The 19,712-nt window shown below is 40.1% G+C and overlaps 2 protein-coding genes across 7 annotated transcripts in view; one reads left to right on the forward strand and one right to left on the reverse strand.

Moving 5' to 3' along the window:
* SLC7A10 (solute carrier family 7 member 10) overlaps window positions 1–4,470 on the forward strand; it is a 50,574-nt gene extending 46,104 nt beyond the window's left edge. For 3 of the 4 annotated variants that reach the window (XM_042027718.1, XM_042027720.1, XM_042027719.1), the window contains one exon: window positions 573–4,470. In XM_042027718.1, the coding sequence (XP_041883652.1) occupies window positions 573–697 (125 nt within the window). In that variant the 3' untranslated portion in view covers window positions 698–4,470. The remainder of the gene's footprint in view (window positions 1–572) is intronic. The other variant, XM_042027722.1, reaches the window with a different exon arrangement.
* Window positions 4,471–5,844: 1,374 nt separating this feature from the next.
* Window positions 5,845–19,712, reverse strand: part of LRP3 (LDL receptor related protein 3) — a 34,791-nt gene continuing 20,923 nt past the window's right edge. For all 3 annotated transcript variants that reach the window (XM_042027703.1, XM_042027704.1, XM_042027705.1), the window contains 4 exons: window positions 13,810–14,018; window positions 12,440–13,526; window positions 11,119–11,251; window positions 5,845–10,202 (listed from right to left, as the gene is read on the reverse strand). In XM_042027703.1, coding sequence (XP_041883637.1) covers window positions 9,396–10,202; window positions 11,119–11,251; window positions 12,440–13,526; window positions 13,810–14,018 — 2,236 coding nt within the window. In that variant the 3' untranslated portion in view covers window positions 5,845–9,395. The remainder of the gene's footprint in view (window positions 10,203–11,118; window positions 11,252–12,439; window positions 13,527–13,809; window positions 14,019–19,712) is intronic.

Here is a 19,712-nt window from a genome sequence, read left to right on the forward strand (position 1 = left end):
ATCTCATACTCAAAAGTTTCTTACAAAGCCTTACATTATCCCTCATATAAAATTAAAACTGCAAATAAGTCTTTTATGTTTTGGTTGTGTTTGATTTTTAATCACTTTGCTCCAAAGTGAGGACTTTCAAACAAGCACACTGCAGCCCTCTGCTCTGACTGGAGGGTTTCCATCAGCTGCAGTGGGCTCTGCTGCCAGCAGCTCCCCAAGGCCAGTGGTCACTGCAGCTGGGCTGACACAGTGCCAGGAGGGCTGGCAGTCATCCCATCCCATCCCATCCCATCCCATCCCATCCCAATCCTGACAGCCTGCCATGGGCAGCACTGGCAGCTCTGTGAGGGGCTGGGGAAAGGTATTCCTAAAGCTGTTCAATCTTAACCTGCCCCTGCTTCACAAACACTCTTTGATCACTGAGCTGGAGCTGAGAAGGGCTGGAAGGGGCAGTCAGTGGGGCAGCAGGGCTGTGCAGCCTCCTTCCCATGTGGCACCGCTCCAGCATCACATATTTGTTTAGAAGAGCTCAAGCATCCCCATTAACCACCCATTAACCACTGGCCATTTGCTCCTTGCAGAGTCCATGACGTGCTGGGGGCAGAAGCTGTGTTTTGTGGTGTACCCTCAGTGTGGAAGTGCCGAGGAGGAGGCCTCCTCGGCCCACTCTTGGCAGCCGGTGAGCGGGACAGCAGTGAGGAAATAACAGCGTGGCCTTTGAGGCTGAAGTGGCTTCTTGTTTACATGCTGATTTTTGAAAAAAGTTTTTCTGGAAAAAAAAAATGGTTTTAGAGCTCCAATAGTGAAGCCCATAAAATGAGCTACACCCTTTATGGCCTCTGTAGCTTTTAGTTATTCCCTAAGAAAAAAAAAAAAAAAGAAGAAAAAAAAGAAAAGAAATAAAGTGTAAAATAAGGTGCTGGTTGGGGTTTTTTTCTGGCAGCATTCTTGCTCAGCAGGGGAAAGCAGCACAGACACAGCTCTGGAATATTGATTTTAGTCACCACGAGGGTCCACCAGAGACATACAAATTTAGGCATTTCAAAACTAGGGCAGTTCCCAACACAAAATCGAAGTACAGAAATCAAGAGAAAGCAAGGAGACTTCTTGCTGCCCCTGGGTGGGGTGAATGCCCACATAACATGAGGCATCAAAGTTACAATCCAAGGGATCACCCCTTCACAGAGCTGGAGGAGCACAGCATCTCCATCCCAGCTCCAAAGACCAGCGCAGCTGGGGCAGGGTGACTGCACTGAGCACGGACCGCAGAGTAAAAGCTACAGCACCAACAATCATCTGGACAGTTCCAGCATCATTTTGTGACACAGAAAAAAGATACAGAAGTAGTGATCTAAATCTCAAGTATCTCAGTTTTGAAGCATTGTTGTAAAGGTGGAGGGGGGTTCCTGCATCCCAGATGGGACAGGGCTCACTGCAGCACCCAGGAACTCCTGCATGAAGCTCAGCAGGATCCAGGTGCCAGCTGGGGAGGATGGAGACATGGAGAGGTTTGCAGTGGGATCAGCAGTGGGAACTCAAAGGAAACATGGGAAAGGAGCCTGATGTTCCTCCTGTCTATTGAGGTGTCAGGTGGTGCCACGTTGCTTCAGAGACCAATTCCCCATTTCAGCTGTGCTCAACCAAGTAACGAGCCTAAATTACTCACACATCAGATGCTCCTTAGAAAGTGTTTTGCATATTTTATTTGTGCCATGCACTAGGAAAAAAATCTCATTTGTGCACTTAATTAATATATGGAGATTTGCTGCTGTAGCAATATGGCCACTTTTACAACAGGGAATCTTCTGAAAATGCAAAATGTGAGAACAGCTCTGAGCTACTATTCTTTCACGGTTTTTGAAAACAAAAACTATGACATTCAGTAGCCTTGGTAACAGCCATCTGAGTGTAATTTAAAAATATCTTTCTATGGTCCTGGCACAAAAATTACGGATTCATTCTCTCTTAGTTAATTATTCAGAAATACTTTTGTTTTTAAATAATAATAATAATAGTAATATCTATATATTAAAATTCTATTCATCTCTCTCCAAAATTTCAGATGGTAGACACTAAAAAGGAACACAGCTTACATTCTTCTCTTTGTATAAAGCTGTTAACTATAAGAGATCAAAATATATATTTAGCTAGAAAAAAAGGTGTGGTTTTATGTGTATATATGCACACATGTAAAGAAAGATACCACATTTGAAATAATAGTATGAATATACAGTTTGCTAATGGAAATCATAAATATTCAGCTTGCTTTAACAAAAAAAAAATCAGAGCAAAAATCTCTGTGGCTAAGCAGCACCTGAACTTTAAATAATGTCAGAGGCTCTCATGGCTAAGTCTCCTTTTCCATAGCTCAAAATCCACTTTCTGTGGTATAATTCCAACAGATTAACTCCTTCAATACCTTTATTAGCTAGTGGGAAAACTAAATGTATTACAGCATCAGCAATACTGATTGCTTTCAGAACTGCTAAGTTTTGGCGTGGGTTTATTTTTGTTTGTTTAAAAAATTAAGGTAAGGAAATGAGCTAGCATGGAAAATTTGCAGCTCTTGAGACAAGTCTGTATGGTAATGAGAAAGGTAGTAATAATAGTAATAGTAGTAATGCTGCAACAGCTACCAAGGCTTTTCCTGGCTGTTGTATAAGGAAATCAAAAGCAAAATTAAAGAACAAATTCCTCTTAATTGTCAATTGAGTTTGGCTCAAATTTTCCCTGATTATACTCACACGCTTTAAAAGTAATAACATTTGGCCTTAAATCAGAAGGCTCAATTTAGAACAGCATTATTTACTAGACTTCATCTTTGAATTAGATACCAATCCCCAAAAAGTGTTCCACAATGTTTCATTTTTAGGAACAGCTTCATCTCTGCTCACAGTGTCACATACAATAAAGGCTTTGCAAATGTTAGTGCCTAACGTGTAAAATTTCTACCCATAGAAATCAATGTACAAAATTAGAAAGATAAATTCATATGCTAAATGAAATTTAGCAGCACACAATCCATATAAAAGAGATTTTTCCTAAAGACAAAGCAACTAGCTTCAAAGGAGACATAATTACTAGTATTTTAAAGCCCACTGAACAAAAGAAAAACCTTGAAACAGCTGACAATATCAGCATGTTGAGAATATTGTGATACTTGATACAGAGACGCAAGTTGTTTCCAACAGAAAGGAGTTTAAATAAAACTTGAATAGCAGCACAGTACCACATAAGCCTATAAATTATGTGCTATTATATTTATGTAGCATAAAATATTAGAGGCTGTAATGCAGAAAAATACTCCGGGGAGTATCACCTGTAAGTCAGCCTACAGAAAAGTCAATAAAAAAAGGATTGGATTATTCTTATCTGATTTTCACAGTATTGAAAAAGCAGCAACAGATATGTCATCACTGCTAAATGCTTTGCAAGACAGAAGCGGAGAAGATAAAATTCCAGGAGTCGAGTGGGCACTGTTGGGAAGCAGGAGAATGAGGCAGAGGTACTTCTGCTGGCTTGGCTACCCTCAAGCATTTTCAAAAACTTGATAAAGGAATCAATTTTTTCCATTCACATTAGTACATAAACCAGAAAAGTTTGATCTCAGAAGGGTCAAGGGAAGAGACTCACAGAATCACAGAATATTTTGAGTTGGAAGGGACCCACAAGGAACATCGAATCTAGCTCTTAAGAAATTGACCCATATGGGGACTGAACCTTGGGTTCAGCACCATGCTGTTTCAGTTCAAAGCTTTCCTCCAACTCAAGAAGGACAGATGAGTCCCTGTGTATTTAATAATACATTTGACTTGGAAGCATCTTTACAAAACATGTATCCAAAAATACGCAGAAAAGATTTCATTAGCCATGCTCCATCACTTCTGAAAGCACAAGCCCTGATGCAGCCATCGACCTTGAGACAGGGGCTGGAGGCCCCAGGGGAGCAGCACATTTGTCTGGCGAGGTGCTGTGGTGGGTTGGGAGCCCAGGACAGAGCCTCTGCCACAGCCCACCTCCAAACAAGCTAATGCTGTGAGAGAAACGTGCTGGAGAGCTGAAGTTAAACAAAATAATTCATCTTCAAAGGAAAGACACCAACCAACCAACCAACCAGCCCGCAGCAGACATGCTGTCCCACACTTCATATTCAGAAGCCTTTGTCAAGGTACTTCTCACGTTTCACTTATTGTTAATTTGTTAAACCTTGGGAAAAAAAATTTGGTTTCCAGCCCCTTTGTACCAAGAACCAAATCAGAAATTGTTAGCAGTTACTCAGCTGCTGAGGAGTTCTATGAGAGATATTGAAAGAAAAATAAAGGGTAAACTTTGCTTAGAATTTGTCTTTTCCTAAAGCTTTAGAGTTCAGACAGTTGCAAACCAAACTCTGGTTTTTAAACCTCCTCTCCTTGGTCCTTGACACCTCTCAACAGTGCTCTATCTTCAAATTGAAACTTCTGCACTTGGACAAATGGAAAAGGAAAATCCAAGAAAAAGGATTAGAAAGTGAGAAGATGCTGAGAGGCCAAAACCAAATTTGTCTTAGAGTCTTACAGTAAGACACAGCGATAGAAGGAAGATCCAGAAGGCATCATAAAGCAGGGAACACATAGAATGAAATAAAAAACCACATAGGATAAAATGTAAATCACCACCACTCACCTCAGTCTTGGTAACCATTTCATCCCTGTAGCCAAGATCACAAGAAACAGAATCTGAAAAGGGAAAAATGGCTCACTGAACTGTTTGCTCGGGTGACAAACTGACAAAGGACAGGACACGAGGTGTGCTGCCTGCAAGGTTCAGGTTCAGACAGATATTTGTACTGGATTTTAAATCCTAGCACCTGCCTGGGAGATTAAAACTCAATTTCTGGCCAAGTCCAAAAATCTTAAATAAGCAAAAGCAGTTTTTCCTCTCAAAGAAAGGGTCTGATTAAAAAGTACCAAATTCCCTCCAGGCTTGCCCCTTGGTTTGTTGTAAGACGTATCTATTGTACTGCACAGGCTGTCAAAAGACTTGCAAACACTCAGGTATCATTTATTACTCTATTTCCATTTCATGGGTTATTCTCATTTCAGCCTCACCTCAGGGTATGGTTTGAAACATTAGTGCTCCTGCCACTGCCACTGTAGCTGAATGAGCATTTCATGACAAAGCAAAGCGAAGCAAAGCAAACCAAAGCAAACATTTCCTGCTAGGCTAGAAGGTATTATCCCTCTGCATCCAGCTGTGTCCTTCCATCCTTCATGGCTACAGATAAATCTGGGATCACCATGAAGTCTGTCCAGTTCTCTTCAATACAAATAAAGACTTCCAAGTCTGCAGAACACTGTCAACACAAAGTAACTCAGCCTTCACCTTCTTCTGAAAAAGAGCAAGACAGAGCCAGCAGTACCTCAAAGAGACAGGGAAGGAGAAGCATCACCATCAGCATCAGCAAAACAAGCACTGGCCTCAGGAATGGGAGAGGCAGTACTTCAGAAACTGTGTTTTTAACTACCCTAATAGTCATACACTTCAGGGCTTCTTTTTTTTCAGTTGGGATATACGCATACATACATTTTAAAGGCAGCTGTATACAACAGTGAATTGCTAGTGCCAAGATTTCACATGTACTATTTAAAAAGTGATATCCTTTCCACTAGCTTCAGCCAGAAAAGATAGCAGATGATAAAAAACCCCCAAAGGTACAAAACCAAACCAAAACACACCCCCTCCCCTTCACATTCATGTCAACACATGGAGTCATGGGTTGGCACGTAAGAGTCAGAGTCAAACAAAGACTGTGGGAGTACAATTTAGGAATCCTCGAGCTTTGGTGTTAAGAGTGATGGTCAGAAACCCACAGGCTCTGGGCACATGAAATTTTATTAAAAATTAAGAGATCCAAAGCAAGGCAAGGTACGATGATGCCAGCATCTTTCTTGCTTAGTGTCTTGCTCAGTCCAGGAAGCAGTAGTAGATACTGGTAAACACAACACCATACCTGAACCATATGCCTGTACACACGCTATGGTAAAATGTTGTAACTAAATTAATATATACAACAAATTAAAAACAAACAAACAAAAAAATCACAAAGCAGAGAACAGAAATAGAGAACAAGTACGTTTAGGGGATGTTGCAGAGTAATAGACAAGTTGGAAGGTACCAGAATTCCTAACAGAAATATTCCCTGCTTTAATAGCAGCAGAGAAAAATATTAAGGGAATCACTTTTCCCCTTTATGCTGCCTATGAGCTTGCATTCTTTTTAAACCAGTAAGTATTCTTCTCTATTCAGAGAGATTTTTGGAAGGGAGGTTTTTTGGAAGGAGGTTTTTTTTTTGCTTGTTTGGACAGAGGAGCTGTGTATCTTAAAAAACCAAAGCCAAACAAACAAACAATTTGCTTCCGGTCTACAAAAATCTTTAGAGTGCAGAAAAGCATTATTAAAGTAACAAAATATTTAACAAATTTACTAGCTGATTAACTTAAGGTTGTATAGTCTTTAAAGTGTTGCATTTCCACTTTCTTCCTTTTTTCTAATTTTAAGAAGTTCTGAATACAAGGAGGCAGTTTATATGAATCAGAACCAAGGTACCTTCAAGGATGATTGATTCCCTGTTTAATGCTTACAAGAGATGGAGGAAGGGCAGACATTACACTAAAGCAGACTTTATGATTTATCCAGGTATTGACATTCCAGGACACTGCACTGCACCTCTTTGTGCTCAGAGTGCAAACATAGAGATTTCTTTTGTAAAACTAACAGTGAACTTACAGCTCTTCCCTTGCAGGGGGTGAGCTAGGAGAGAAAACTGCCCTGCAGAATACAGAAGTTAGTGCTTACAAAGAGCACCAGGCTTGTATTTCTCATTGATGCAGTGCTGTATAGTCCAGTCATGAGGGTTGTGAACACTTCTGTATGCTTCAACATCAAATTTTCATTAACCTGGACTTGTTTTAAAGTTTCTCAAAGTAAAACTTTCCCAGTGAAATTTTCACTGAGCTACCAAATGCATCAGTATACAAAATATGTATGATACATGTAAGAAATTATGTGAAGTTACACATCTTAAAGTAGTGTTAGCTGTTCAGGGTTGTTCCCAAAATATAGCAGTACTCCAGAGTACATATTTCAACTTTATGAGCCTTATAATGGTGATGGTTTAAGGCATGGCATGATTAGCATTATTTTATTACAGAAATATTTTTCTGTAACAGAAATAAATACACATGTATTTCTAAGGTCCTTCCATATCCACACAATACAAACCTTTAATCTTTCTCCTAACTATACGTAACTATCTTACACATACAAGTCTATGTATTTTAAATTACCTTTAGACAAAAAAAAAAAAAAAAAAAAAGACACTAAAACCTGTAGCCTTTGATGCAAACAACTACTCTGGTGTGCAATGACTACAGTACATGGCCTTGCAAAGGTGGAATGTACCCAAAATGTTTACAAATGCTATGAAAGGAAGATCTCTTTCAAAACTACATTTTCTTTGATGAAATGAGTTCTGATCACAGAAGAACTTGGAAAAAATGACTGAGCAGTATTTATTTAACGCAACTACAACTCTTGTTATGCATTTTGCAACAAGCCCTTCCTGGTATTAATGCCCTTAAAGAATTTGAATCTTCTAACTCTGGAATGCACAGTATGAAACCAATTTGCAACAGAAAAGGAAAAAAAAATCACTTCTATTTAATTCTTCCATATTACATTTTAGTAGGCCAAAGTTCCTTGTTCTTTTCAAGGCACTCCCCCAAAGGGAGTCCTAGTGAAAGATCCAGGGCTAAATATAACCCATTTAAAGGAAAAAATCTTTGACACTGATGTAAACTCAACTGTTCACTGCAGAAGCCTGTTTGCCTTTACAGCCAGGAAAGTCCTGTGGGCAGCAGAGCTCAGGCCTGCAGATGTCAAAGACCCCAATTTCACAAGTTCAGTTAATAACTCTGGACAACTTGAATTCCTACAACAACAAACAGGTTTTGGAGCACTCGAATGTTTACAGAGCTGCAGCATCAATTTCCTTGTTAACTCCTTTATAAAGCATTTTTATTTGTCACTGTGTCATGGGGGAATTGAAGCAGAGCTCTTGTTAGAGTAGCAAGAGTCTGGCCACCACCCCAGCCATCACAACAGGACCAAGCTATCACACAGCAGAGTTCTGTCATTCTGCAGGAACTCCTCTTCTGCAATGCCACCTTCTTAAAAGTAAATAACTTGCCTACTTTTACTTACACTCTAAAAAACCAAAAAGGCACCAGTTTACATTTAAGTGTGTACAATCCACACAGTGTCAGCTTTGAAAACGGCACTGATCTATTTCAGCTCTTCAAAGAAAAAAAAGCAAATAAAAAAATCAAAATAACATCCTCTAAAAATAAAAGATAAATAAAATTCCTGGCTTATACATCTGCACTTACGTAGCAGATTTACAAGCAAACTTGTGAGACAGATTTTATTTCAAAATAAAACCGAAGTCTGATCCTGACCAAGTGCTCAGTGCTTCCCAGTGCAGCCCCCAGGAGCTGTAAAGCCTCAGTGTCCTTCAGGCACCCTCAAAGTGGTATCAGCATAGAGTCCCTGGAAACACGAGGAGAGGAAAAAGAGGGTAGAGAAGGAGGAAATAATTCTGCAACACTCACAACATCACTATGAAGAAAATGCAACACATGACAATGTAAAAAAGAAATATTGCTGCAACTAGAATTCAATGCACTCCACTTACACTGAACACTGCTATACTCTCATTATAAAGCTTTAGTAGCTAAGACACCTGGTTTCATTCTGAGTATACAATACAGAAACTTCGGATTTAGTGGATGCTTCAAGGTACACATGGCCATCAAAACATTTCTGAAGGGATCAAAAGAAGTGAGCAGTTTCTATAAAGGGGAAGCTACAGGGGATTTTAATTCCTCCTACATATTTGTAATTAAAATTATTAAATTTTATTTAAATTATTATGCCTAAAAAGACAACAATGTTACTTGTTGTCAGTTAGTACTCAGAATTACAATGACCGGTGTCTGCCCCAGGTTCCAACAGAGTTCTCTAGTTCAGGAAGACCAATGAAAGGCAAAGAAACACTGAATGCAGAGTGAGTAAAAAGTACAGAAAAACTACCAGAGGATGGAGATGCCTCCAAACTGCAGTGACACATTCCTGTTCTCCTAGCCCCTGACATCACATAGTGGCCTACTTCTGCCCCACTGGAGTTTCAGGAATAGCAACGGTGACATAAACTTGTCCTATTTAGTCTTGTACTGCACTCACTGTGGAATTAAAGCACACTCGTTTGAAGAGAGAAAGTTGGGAGCACAAACATACCACCTATCATCAAAGTGCATTGAAGTAACAATGAAGTTATAAAATTTACATGGACAAACCAGAAATTTTTATTAGCAAACAAGTAAAGATTCATCATCACTGGTATTGTTTTCGGAGAGGGAAGTAGATGACTGTAACATTGGCACTTCCACAGAATGGCAACAAGCCGCATGAACATCCAAAGGCTCCTCCTGGTATGAGTTAGGGCAACAGTGGTTTTGTCCATCCACTTGGATATGAACATTCATAGGGCTGTCTGGATAACCAGACTCCCACTTTTTTAAGGGTAATCTACATGGATCTTCACTCAGTGGATGACTTCCACTTAAACAATTGTCCTCTGGGACGGTCCTCCTGGATACTGACCCACCATGGATCGTTTCTGTAACACTTTCAGATAAAGGATCTCTGAAAGCCTTTCCTGTATCTACTTTACTGGACTGCTTAAGCTCTCTGTCAGAGTCAGCATTTAAGGATTTATCAGTGTATCCAGCCTCAGGCTCTGCATGTGCTGCTGTGCAAGTATTTGGATGTAAGATGTTGGAAGGCGATGGCTCTGTAATTTCAGTCTCTGGCTGCACGCTGCTACATCCAGCTTCCTGTGGGCCCCTGGCTTGGCCATTTGCCTCTAAACTAGGTCCTTCTGGGGAAGGTGCAGGACTCCGAACAGTCCCATCAGCACTGCTGATGATTCCATCACCCAGTGTAGTCTGTGAGGTGCGGGCAGGAGTCAGGAGTGGGATCTGTCCTCTCACCCGAGGTCTGTGAAAGAGTCTGTTCCAGAGCCTGCCCAAGCGCCGCCGAGATGAGCTCCGTCTTGACGAGTGTCGTCTCATCTGCCTCCTCATGGCTGTTCGAATGTTCTGCAGCACAGAAGCCTGTAACACAGAGGTTACTAGCATTTCACACATACTCAAAAGACTTCTAAACCCCATTCTCCCCAGGAATATCTCCACTTTACCACAATACTCAGACTTGATCCCTGTGCTTCCTTCTTAAATGCGTATTTTCTAACAAAATATTTGAGAACACCAAAGACAGCTCTGCCTGTACCAGAAGACTCTCACAGATTCATAGAATGGTTTGGCTTGCAAGGGACCTTAAAGATCATCTAATTCCAAATTCCCTGCTGTGAACACCTCCCACTAGATCAGGTTGGTCAATGCCCCATTCAACCTGGCCTTTAACACTGCCAGGGAAGGGCAGCCACAACTTCTGTCCCTTACAGTGTTTCCTTTATGAGTTTAAGCTCTACTTGTCTACCCAGGAAGTTAATTTTCCACTGGAGTAGCAAACTACAAGTGCATTATCACACTAGGAACTATACCTCAGCTGAATACTTCTGGCAGGGTACAAGAGCTTTTGAGTACTCAGCAATGAAATAGAATGACATAATGGCTTGCCACTGTAATTTATCTGTAAATGAAAAACAATCATTTTGGAAAATCAAGAATTTTCCAAAAATACTGCTAGAGACTTTCTTATCATTTCTGGTGCATTTACAGTTTCAGCTTGAAAAGCCTTTCTTTTTCTATTTACTTTCTGACCTTTCTCTCTGACTTTATTCATTCTGTCTTGACATACAGCAAAAGTGCTTATCTCACTGCTGTTCCCCAACAAATACATTTAATGCATTCAAAACTACCCACAGCACCTGAGGAACTGTGGGTATACACATTTTTACATTACTTCAATATAATTAGCACAGCCACGGAAATACAGTTCCAGATAGATTTTATCTAATTTATAGTAGTTTGGCAGCTGAAATATTCATTAGCACTTGTGTCTGCATACTTGTGATGCATTGTATACGGGGAAGTCTTCAACTGGGGGAATAAGTCCTTGTGCAATCAGCTGTCCATAGGAAGGTGGAGCTTCCCGCCGCACAAACTCTGCTTCCAGTCGCGTCATCTGAGTCTCAAATGCTCTGGAAACAGAACCAGAGAGAAAACATGGAAGAGAAGGAACAGTTTATCCTGCCTCCCTGACATTAATGAGCACTGCCATTAATGAGCACTGCCAATGAGCTCGCACTAGGAGTAAAACCACAAACCTTCCACTAAGCTCCATGAAAATCTTACCAGGATGCTAAAACAAACAAAAGGACTAAGAGTACAGGGTATAAATATGAATGAATCAAACCAGCAAACTCTCTAGTGCAGTCTCAGGCTGGACACTGTGGCAACCGAAGTTTTTTCAACCAGCCAGTAGCTGTTGTGCCAGTAACAGCAGTAACTTCTTCAGCAAGGGCCCAAAGGTTTTTTTTTTTTTGAAAAGACTTTTAAGACTCCATTAAGAATTGGAAACAATCACACAACAGGGGCAGCTTGCAGTTGCAGAGAGGTTTGGCAGTCCTGACAGAACAGAGGCACTGAGATTCACACCTTAGCAACAGCAGTTCTTTTGCAGGTTCTTAATCATGCAGATTTGATCAGGAGAGAATGTAAAGCACACTGTTTAAAACAGTGTCAGCAGCATAGCACAGAGCTGGTGCACATGACAAGAGATGGGAACCAGAAAGTCCCTTATGACTGTCTCCTACAAAGCAGAACCCCACTTGCACATACATGTAACACACAGGCAAAGAAACACACACACTACACCTAAAATGAGGCTTATAGGACCAGGGTAAAGGAGCACAGGCTATACCATGGACAGCTCCCACTCAGAAGAGGCCCCACCATAGCAGGACATCGCTTTTAGCAGAACTAAGAACTAGCGTATTTGGGGAGGGGTGAAAGGTTATTCAATTTAGATTCAGTGAAGACTTCACTGTAGCAGTTCAGCATTCAGTTTTTGGCAGGGGCAAGGGGTTTGTAGTAAGGGGAGGAGAAGGAAAAGGAAACTGCTCAAGACAGATTAGGTTAGATACAGATTCTGCCATGCCGCACAATAAACATGTATTTCTCACACATCACAGATATTCCCCTCACTACTCCCAGAAATCTTCTCTAAGCCTAATGCAGTGACTACTATTTAGCTGTCATCAAGTCCTTGGATTCGATTTCACAGTATTTTGCAAATTCTCTGGTTAAGAATCAACTTTTTCTTCCTTTAAACAAAACAGAAAAAATCACCACAGCTATGAAAACATCAACAAAGCAAGACACTTAACCTGTATTCCCTGGTCCTCAGAGAATATAATTTAAATGCACAACCCAGTGCTATCACTAGCAGCAAGCCACACACGAGACTCCCAATCAGAGCAGCTGTGATGACCTTCCTGGGAACGATCACCAGGCAGTTATGTTCATCACTTCCATCCTGGCAGTCTTCTTGGCCATCACAGCGCCAAGTCTCAAAGATGCACAGATTTGTCCCACAATGGAAGTTTCCTGGCTGGCAAGTAAAGCAGTTTTTTTCATCTGAGCCATCTGGACAGTTCTTCTGGTTATTACAGCGGTCAAGTATTGAGTAACAAAGCCCACTGTTTCCTTCACATGGGTATTCGTTCTTCTGGCAAGCAGGACAATTCTCCTCATCCTTGCCATTTGGACAATGCCACCAGCCATCACAATGCTGCTTATCCGTGAAACACTCCTCATCACTTCCACAAGGGTGTTCCCAAGGAAGGCAATAGCCTTTCACCTGATACGTTGCATTGAATCCATGGCCAGTGCTCTTGGAGCGGGCATGATACGAGACAGTGAGTTGGCCCTTTGATGACTCCACGCTCACTGAATGCCTATTGTTGTGGTGCGAAAACGTCTGCATTAATTTATCACCTCTCTCTCCAATGCCATCATACACCTTTACATAGTCATTGTAGCCTAACTGCAAATCGAGCTGCAACAGAACATGCCGATTATCCTGTGTGTCCACATACCATGTGCAACGAAGGTCTGATCTGCTGTGATCAGCACGGAATAAGTCTGGGGAAGCAAAAGATCCGTAAAAATTACCCAGCCTTTTGCCACAGGAAAGGTCAGGACAATTATCTTCATCCGAACCATCACCACAGTCTTTAACCGAATTACATCTCAGCTCGTTCATCAAACATTTGGTGGAGTGGGCTGCGCTGCACTGAAACATTCCTGAGGGACAGATGCTGGATGGAGGGTCTGTTGGAGGGACAGTGCAATTTTTCTCATCTGAGTTATCACCACACTCATCCATGGAATTACACTTCCAAGTACTGGGAATACACTTCCCATTTGCACAATGGAATTCATCTGACTGGCACACAGACTGACCTATCTTTCCTGCGAAAGAGAACAAGGAGAAAAAAATCAGTATCAAAATTTTCAGAACTATCTGATATAACTTCTCCACATCTACTAGCCTGCATGTCATAAGTCAATCAGTCAGGTCAGTACACTTCAGGAAGACTGTTAAAAACCCACATGCAAATAATATCAGTGTTACCACACCAATACTTTATAGTCATCAATGGCCCAAGACACCTGTCAAAAAAAAAGTACTACTGTCTTCCAAGTTTTGCCAGAGTGAGCATAAAGTGAAGCCAACAAAACTGTAAGATTTTACCTCTAATATAAGAAAGGCGAAATCCCTGAGCCTGTCCTGAGCTTGATGCATCTGAGTGAAAAAATATCCACACATGGTCCCTTGCAGAGATGAAAGATGGAGGTATGGAAGATCCACACACTTTGTACTCCTCCCTCTTGGAAGATGGGCCAATCATCAACCAGTCTACTGCACACTTCTGAGAGTCTTCCAAATCAAAGTTCTTAAAACTGTTAAGAACAAAAGAAAGCACAAGTTACAAAGAGGACATGTATCTGGAACAAAGCCTAACAGAGAAAGAACAGACTCTAACAGCTGACTTTCTGCACCAAGCAGTGCTGACATAAAGATATCACATTCAAAGATAATGAAACATCTACCTTCTATATACTACTTTGAGTATACAGAAACAAAGCACATCCCCCAATTTGGAAAAGCACCCATCTCACAAGCACAAACATCACACCAAAATAGCTCCAAAAGCGAAAGAATGATTCCTCTTTTACTCACTCCTTAAATAAAACTGCTTCCTAAAATACATATATGAGGAAAAGCAAAATTCCAGAATACATTTTACAGAAGGTAGATTAATTTCAGCAGTCAGTTCCAACCGTAAAAGCTATGAAACTAGGGATGTCAGGGGTGACTAGTGTCTTGGCAAAAGAACAACAGGAAGCAGTACAAAGTACCCTAAAGGACTAAGTATGAGAGACAGAAATCCACTCTTCGAGCCATGGATGGGCAAGGAGAGAACAAGAGAATAAGGGTGGAAATGAAACCTAAAATCTAACACCATTATCTTTTAATTCAAAGATTAAAATATTCCCCTTCTGGGAGTGCAAATGCAGAGCAAATAAGACTATAACCTTTTACAGTCAAATTTCTAGCCCTTCTGCTGACACAAGCCCAGTGATGATTCAATAGTAGCTTATCTGGTACAAAGAGGTGCCCTGACTGTTTGCAGAACACTGAACACAACCAGATTATACTCCCTAACCTGTGGCTCAGAAACCATATGTGGTATTTGTTCTCTGATGAAACAGATAGCATTTGTATTCAGCAATCTGCAATGACAATAGCAGATTGCAGACTGCACAGAAAAGCATACTCATTAGGAAAAAAGCACACTTAGAAATGAATTTTCATCCTCTTCTATGTAACTCAGCTACACCAAATTGATGTGGTAGAAGTTTGTGCATGCTCCATGCAGATATCTAGACAGAATTTTCAGAAAGGCAGAAAAGCTGCTGTGAGATACAGATCTCCTTCCATAAAGGCTTTTTCATAAACAAATTCTTTGAAAAAGATAAATGGAAAGATAATTTTCTGATATCAATGTGAATTTACAAAAGGCTGTCAATGCCTGCCAGATCTTGACCTTTGAAGCTGAAAGGGAAAGAACAGTAACTATGTAAACTTGCTAATTCATTTAAGCAGGAGACTCAGCCTACCCACAGCTGTAGGTTCTGCCAAACACATTGGCTTAATAACTCTCAAAAAAAAAATTTATCAGCAAGAGCATGAGAAGTAAGAGAGCACTGAAAGTGCTAAGTTAAAATAGAAATTTAGAGATGACAAACAACATATGTGCAAGGACAATCCACCCAGAAATATCTCCTTCCTCTTCTAACTCTTCCTCTCCCACCAACCTCTGTGTGTCTTCCCAGTTGTGAAGAAATATTCCCACAGCACTTAATTCTTCACTATAAGCAATCTCACCAAGCTTCTGAAACCAGCATATTTTGCAAGGAAGTTTTAGGTAACTGTGCAGCCAAAATAAAAATATTTAAGTACTCAGTCATTCAAAGATAAACTAGAGTATTTCTGTTACAGGTGTTACGCATAAAATGTTTTAATGACCAAGAAAGCGAACAGCCACTGCATCGTGAAGAGGAATTATCCAAAGCATCAGGGAAGCTATAGGTACTCACATAAAGTTTGTTTGTTACATGAGATGTGAGCATCACAGATGGCTACCACATCATTGTTCTCTTTAACTCATTTTGGCACCACACACCATGTAGAGTTTCTATCATCTACTTGGAGGATTGTTAATAGGATTTTTTTAATGAAACCTTTTGGACTAAGTGTTAGAAATACCTATCTTCCCAACAACAAAAGTTTTTAAGAAAATCTAAGTCACTAAATCAAGAAATGGAAACACAAAACTGGGAAGGATGGGGGGGTAGAAATTACTAGAAAAACTTCTGTTTGTGTGATACAAACAAGTTCATTTACTAAATCTTTTGATCGTTTACTTACATAATTATTTTAGATGTACCAGGATCAACCTTAAAGAGGAAAACAAATTGTTCTCCTATCTCACCCAGTTCCCACCACGCCAACTGGGTCCCACAGCCGCTCGTTTTCCCCCCTCTGGTGAAAAGAGCTACTTTTGTCTATCAAGTAAATGATTCAGCCATAGTGTGGTTACACAAGACAGACTGCACAAATCCAGGAGAGAATTTGCCTATGCAATAAGCTGCCTATAACCTACTTTAAAATGTATTTCTTTCTAGAAAGAAAAGAAAAATATTTAACACTTTTAAAGATTCACACAAAGGAAGAGTACAAAAAAGTTAGCTACATGCACATACCTTGTTTACAAACTCCTTTGCAGATGACAGCAATACATCTCAAGAGCCTGCATTCATGTATAATTAATATCTTTTACTTGAACCTTGAAGATCTGGTATTGTACATTGCTAATAAACAGCTTTTTTTGGTTGTGGAAGAGGAATAACCTTTAGTTTCAGCTTCCAATGCAGAAGACCAGGCATACAGAAGATAACTGATTTTCCTGAGTGTCAGTTGTGGATCTCAGATTCAGAGCAGAACCCCACACTTCCCCACTAACAAATCCAAACTTTGGCCACAGAGTACAAGGGTCATGAGGCAGAACAGACTTGCAAGGAAGCACCTCATTCAACAGACTCCCTGAGAGCACCGTGCCTCTCGGAGATACACAAGCTACTGAAAAAAATGCCTTGGTATTCAAAAAGGGCAATACAGAACATTCACAAGAGCAAACTCTTTTACAAAAACAAACATCTTAATCCCAAGTGCCTAGGAGTTTCAAACACAATTTCTCTCAAATATGTTCTAGTTCCAACATGAAATTTTATATGTAATAGATATACCACAGCAGTTACAAAGTTTCTTCTGCTAAGGGCCAAAGCAAAGTCAAAGCAATTATGTTCCACCTTATGCAAATTAATCAACAGATGTATTTTCAACAAATTTTCCTCTGATTAAGGCATTGCCAGTCTATTTCAGAACCCTTTTAAGTTATATTGCCTCTACTAGAAGCAAATTTTTCCTCATTTACGTTGATGGTGATTTTACACAAGACCAAAAGCATTATATACTTGAACAAGCCCTCACCATAAAAACCAGTACCTTGCAAAGAAATATGAAAACAATATGGAATACATATGTTTGCACTTTAAAGTCTATAAAATTTGGCTTCACTTTATAACGCATTTATGACAACAAGGTTTTGTGTCAGAAGTTTCTGCCATACTACTCTGACAACAAGTAGCCAACTGATTTATTTTAGCCAAGAGTCCCAAATACTGCACTCAGCCTCTACTACTTCACTTCTTTCTTCATCTGTAATTAGATCTAGAGCTGCTCTGTTACAGTCCTTTGAAGAATAATTTAATCCTGCTACCCACAAAACATTTATTTATTCAGCTGAGCTTTCTCAAACTGGAATGCAAATTTTTCTATCAAAAGGATTAGTCCAGTGGTTGAATGTGTATTGGTATACAGTGGAAATACAGGACAAAGACTTGTGCTTGTACTGCTTGTAGGACTATACAGACATTGTATGGTCTTTGGAGAAGTACTGAAGTCTGTAGTTACTGTTCTTGAGGGAAGTCTCAGACCCTTTGTATCAAAAAGCTACATCATTTTTTGTGACTTAAACAAAAAAACAGGAGCCATACAGAAACAGAGAGTACTTATGTATAACATCATCCATATCTCATGCAGCACCAGTCAGTACTGCAGTATTTTTAAACATCTTGGGCAGGGAAGCACAGGATTTGAGAGGAAAACCAGAAGACAGGTCTGCTCAGTCACTAATCTTCTCCAGAAAAGCCCTCCAACAGTTCTGAAGCACAGGAACATGGACCCAAAGGTCCATCCTACCATGCAAGCTGTAGTGCACAGTGGCGCTAAACTCCAGCCCTGGCACTCCTCAACTACAGCCTTCCCCCCTGTACCCCACCTGCTCCACACATCTCCCTCCACCCAAGAGCTTCACTTCTAGGGCAATGCTCCCCTGCTTTGGTATCTTGGCACTTGGTGATAAAGGGAAGGAGAACCTGGCTTTCCTCCAGGTTTTTTTTCCTCTCCAGAACCAGAGCACACAGCCTAGTTCACAGGGCAGGGAAAGGAAAAGCAGTCAAACATTGGTATTTCAAGTACTAGAACTACAGTGTTAACAAAATACAACACCCACCACAGAACATCCTTTAAAATGGTCTGGCCCTTAGGCTGTTCTCACTGCTACCTGTGGATCTCCAAAACAATACAGGAGTATAGAAGGAGACTGGTGTACAGTATCAAAATTATTGGACCAAATTTTGCAGGTTTTGTCTCTCCTGAAAGATGCTATTGTCTTGTTCTTGGAATGCCTCTTCCATATTTTTATAGAAAAGTACAACAATAGCCTATTAAACATTGAAAGTATTCAGAATCTGAGGATCAGAACAACTCAGTGCGAACTGAGAAATGCAGCACTAAATCTTGTTTTTACTGAATTCTGCAGAAATCAGTAAATGAATCTGATTATTTTTTCAGTGGCATGATACTGAAAAAGAGGTTACCTCCAACAGTGAGCAGAACTCCAGGAGTTTACAGAAAATTACAGGGTTGGTCATATATATCAGTTCTCGCCTATGTATTCACATGAAATAACAGCCTACAATGGTATCTTCCTGTTAACTGACAAGTATTTTTATGTTGCTGGAAAGTACTTCATTAAACCAGATTATCATAAACACACATTAACAGTCTATATGTATGAGAAAAATGTGCTTCCTGCAAAACTAATGCTTAGCAGAGCTTAGGTTTTTTCCATCTGCACTGAAAGGAACAGCAGCAGCTAGGAAAAAAAGTACTTCTATAAATAATGTAGGGAATTCTCTACAACCCTTTCAGTAATTTAGGCACGAGGGACTACAGATTAAAGAAAAAGAAAGCTTTCTTAGTAACTGGAAAAGGACACACATGGGATGCAAAATCTGAATGAAAGCAATTAGTAAATAAATAAAAAAGTAAATGTCCAATTTGGCCCTCTAAACTCATTTTAAAAATTGGAAATAAATATTATGGATAGGTCAGTAGAGCACAGTCCCAAAATAAAATCAACCAGCCAATTAAGTAAGAAAAGTTACTTCTATTTGCCAGCTTCACAGGAAGTGTAGACTGAACAACTGATGACTTAACTGGCTCATTAAAACCTTCTGCTTAACCACTGAAGCAAAAGGATCTAAGTCAGGAAAGCCCTATTCTCCTCCCAGCTCCCAAGCACCAGCTAACTGCATAAACTTAGGCAAGAGACACTGAGACTGTTTCTTCAAAAGCTGAGCAAGTAAATGGCTATTATGAGGCTTTTTCCAATTAATGTCAAATTCTGAAACACTACGAGTTTGGTAAGTAGACTATGAAGCAGTCCCTTTAACTCTTCACACAATTACAGACCAGCAAGCATACATGAACAGACCTCAATTTTATGCAGAAATTGAAACTCAAATGGTACCTGACAACTTCTTTTTCCAAAGCCAGTGTCATGAATCACTGAAGTAAAAGCCAATGAAGGTGATCCCCTCACCTCAATTAGTAAGAGACAGCTTGAGTGGGTCACTAAGTAGATTGCTTTTCAATACTCCTATCTTGAATTCTGAATATGGAGA

This window comes from Corvus kubaryi, unplaced genomic scaffold (genome assembly GCF_017639235.1).
Source record: "Corvus kubaryi isolate FWS band 111438036 unplaced genomic scaffold, C.kubaryi_AGA036_p1.0 37300, whole genome shotgun sequence".
NCBI classification, from domain to species: Eukaryota; Metazoa; Chordata; class Aves; order Passeriformes; family Corvidae; genus Corvus; species Corvus kubaryi.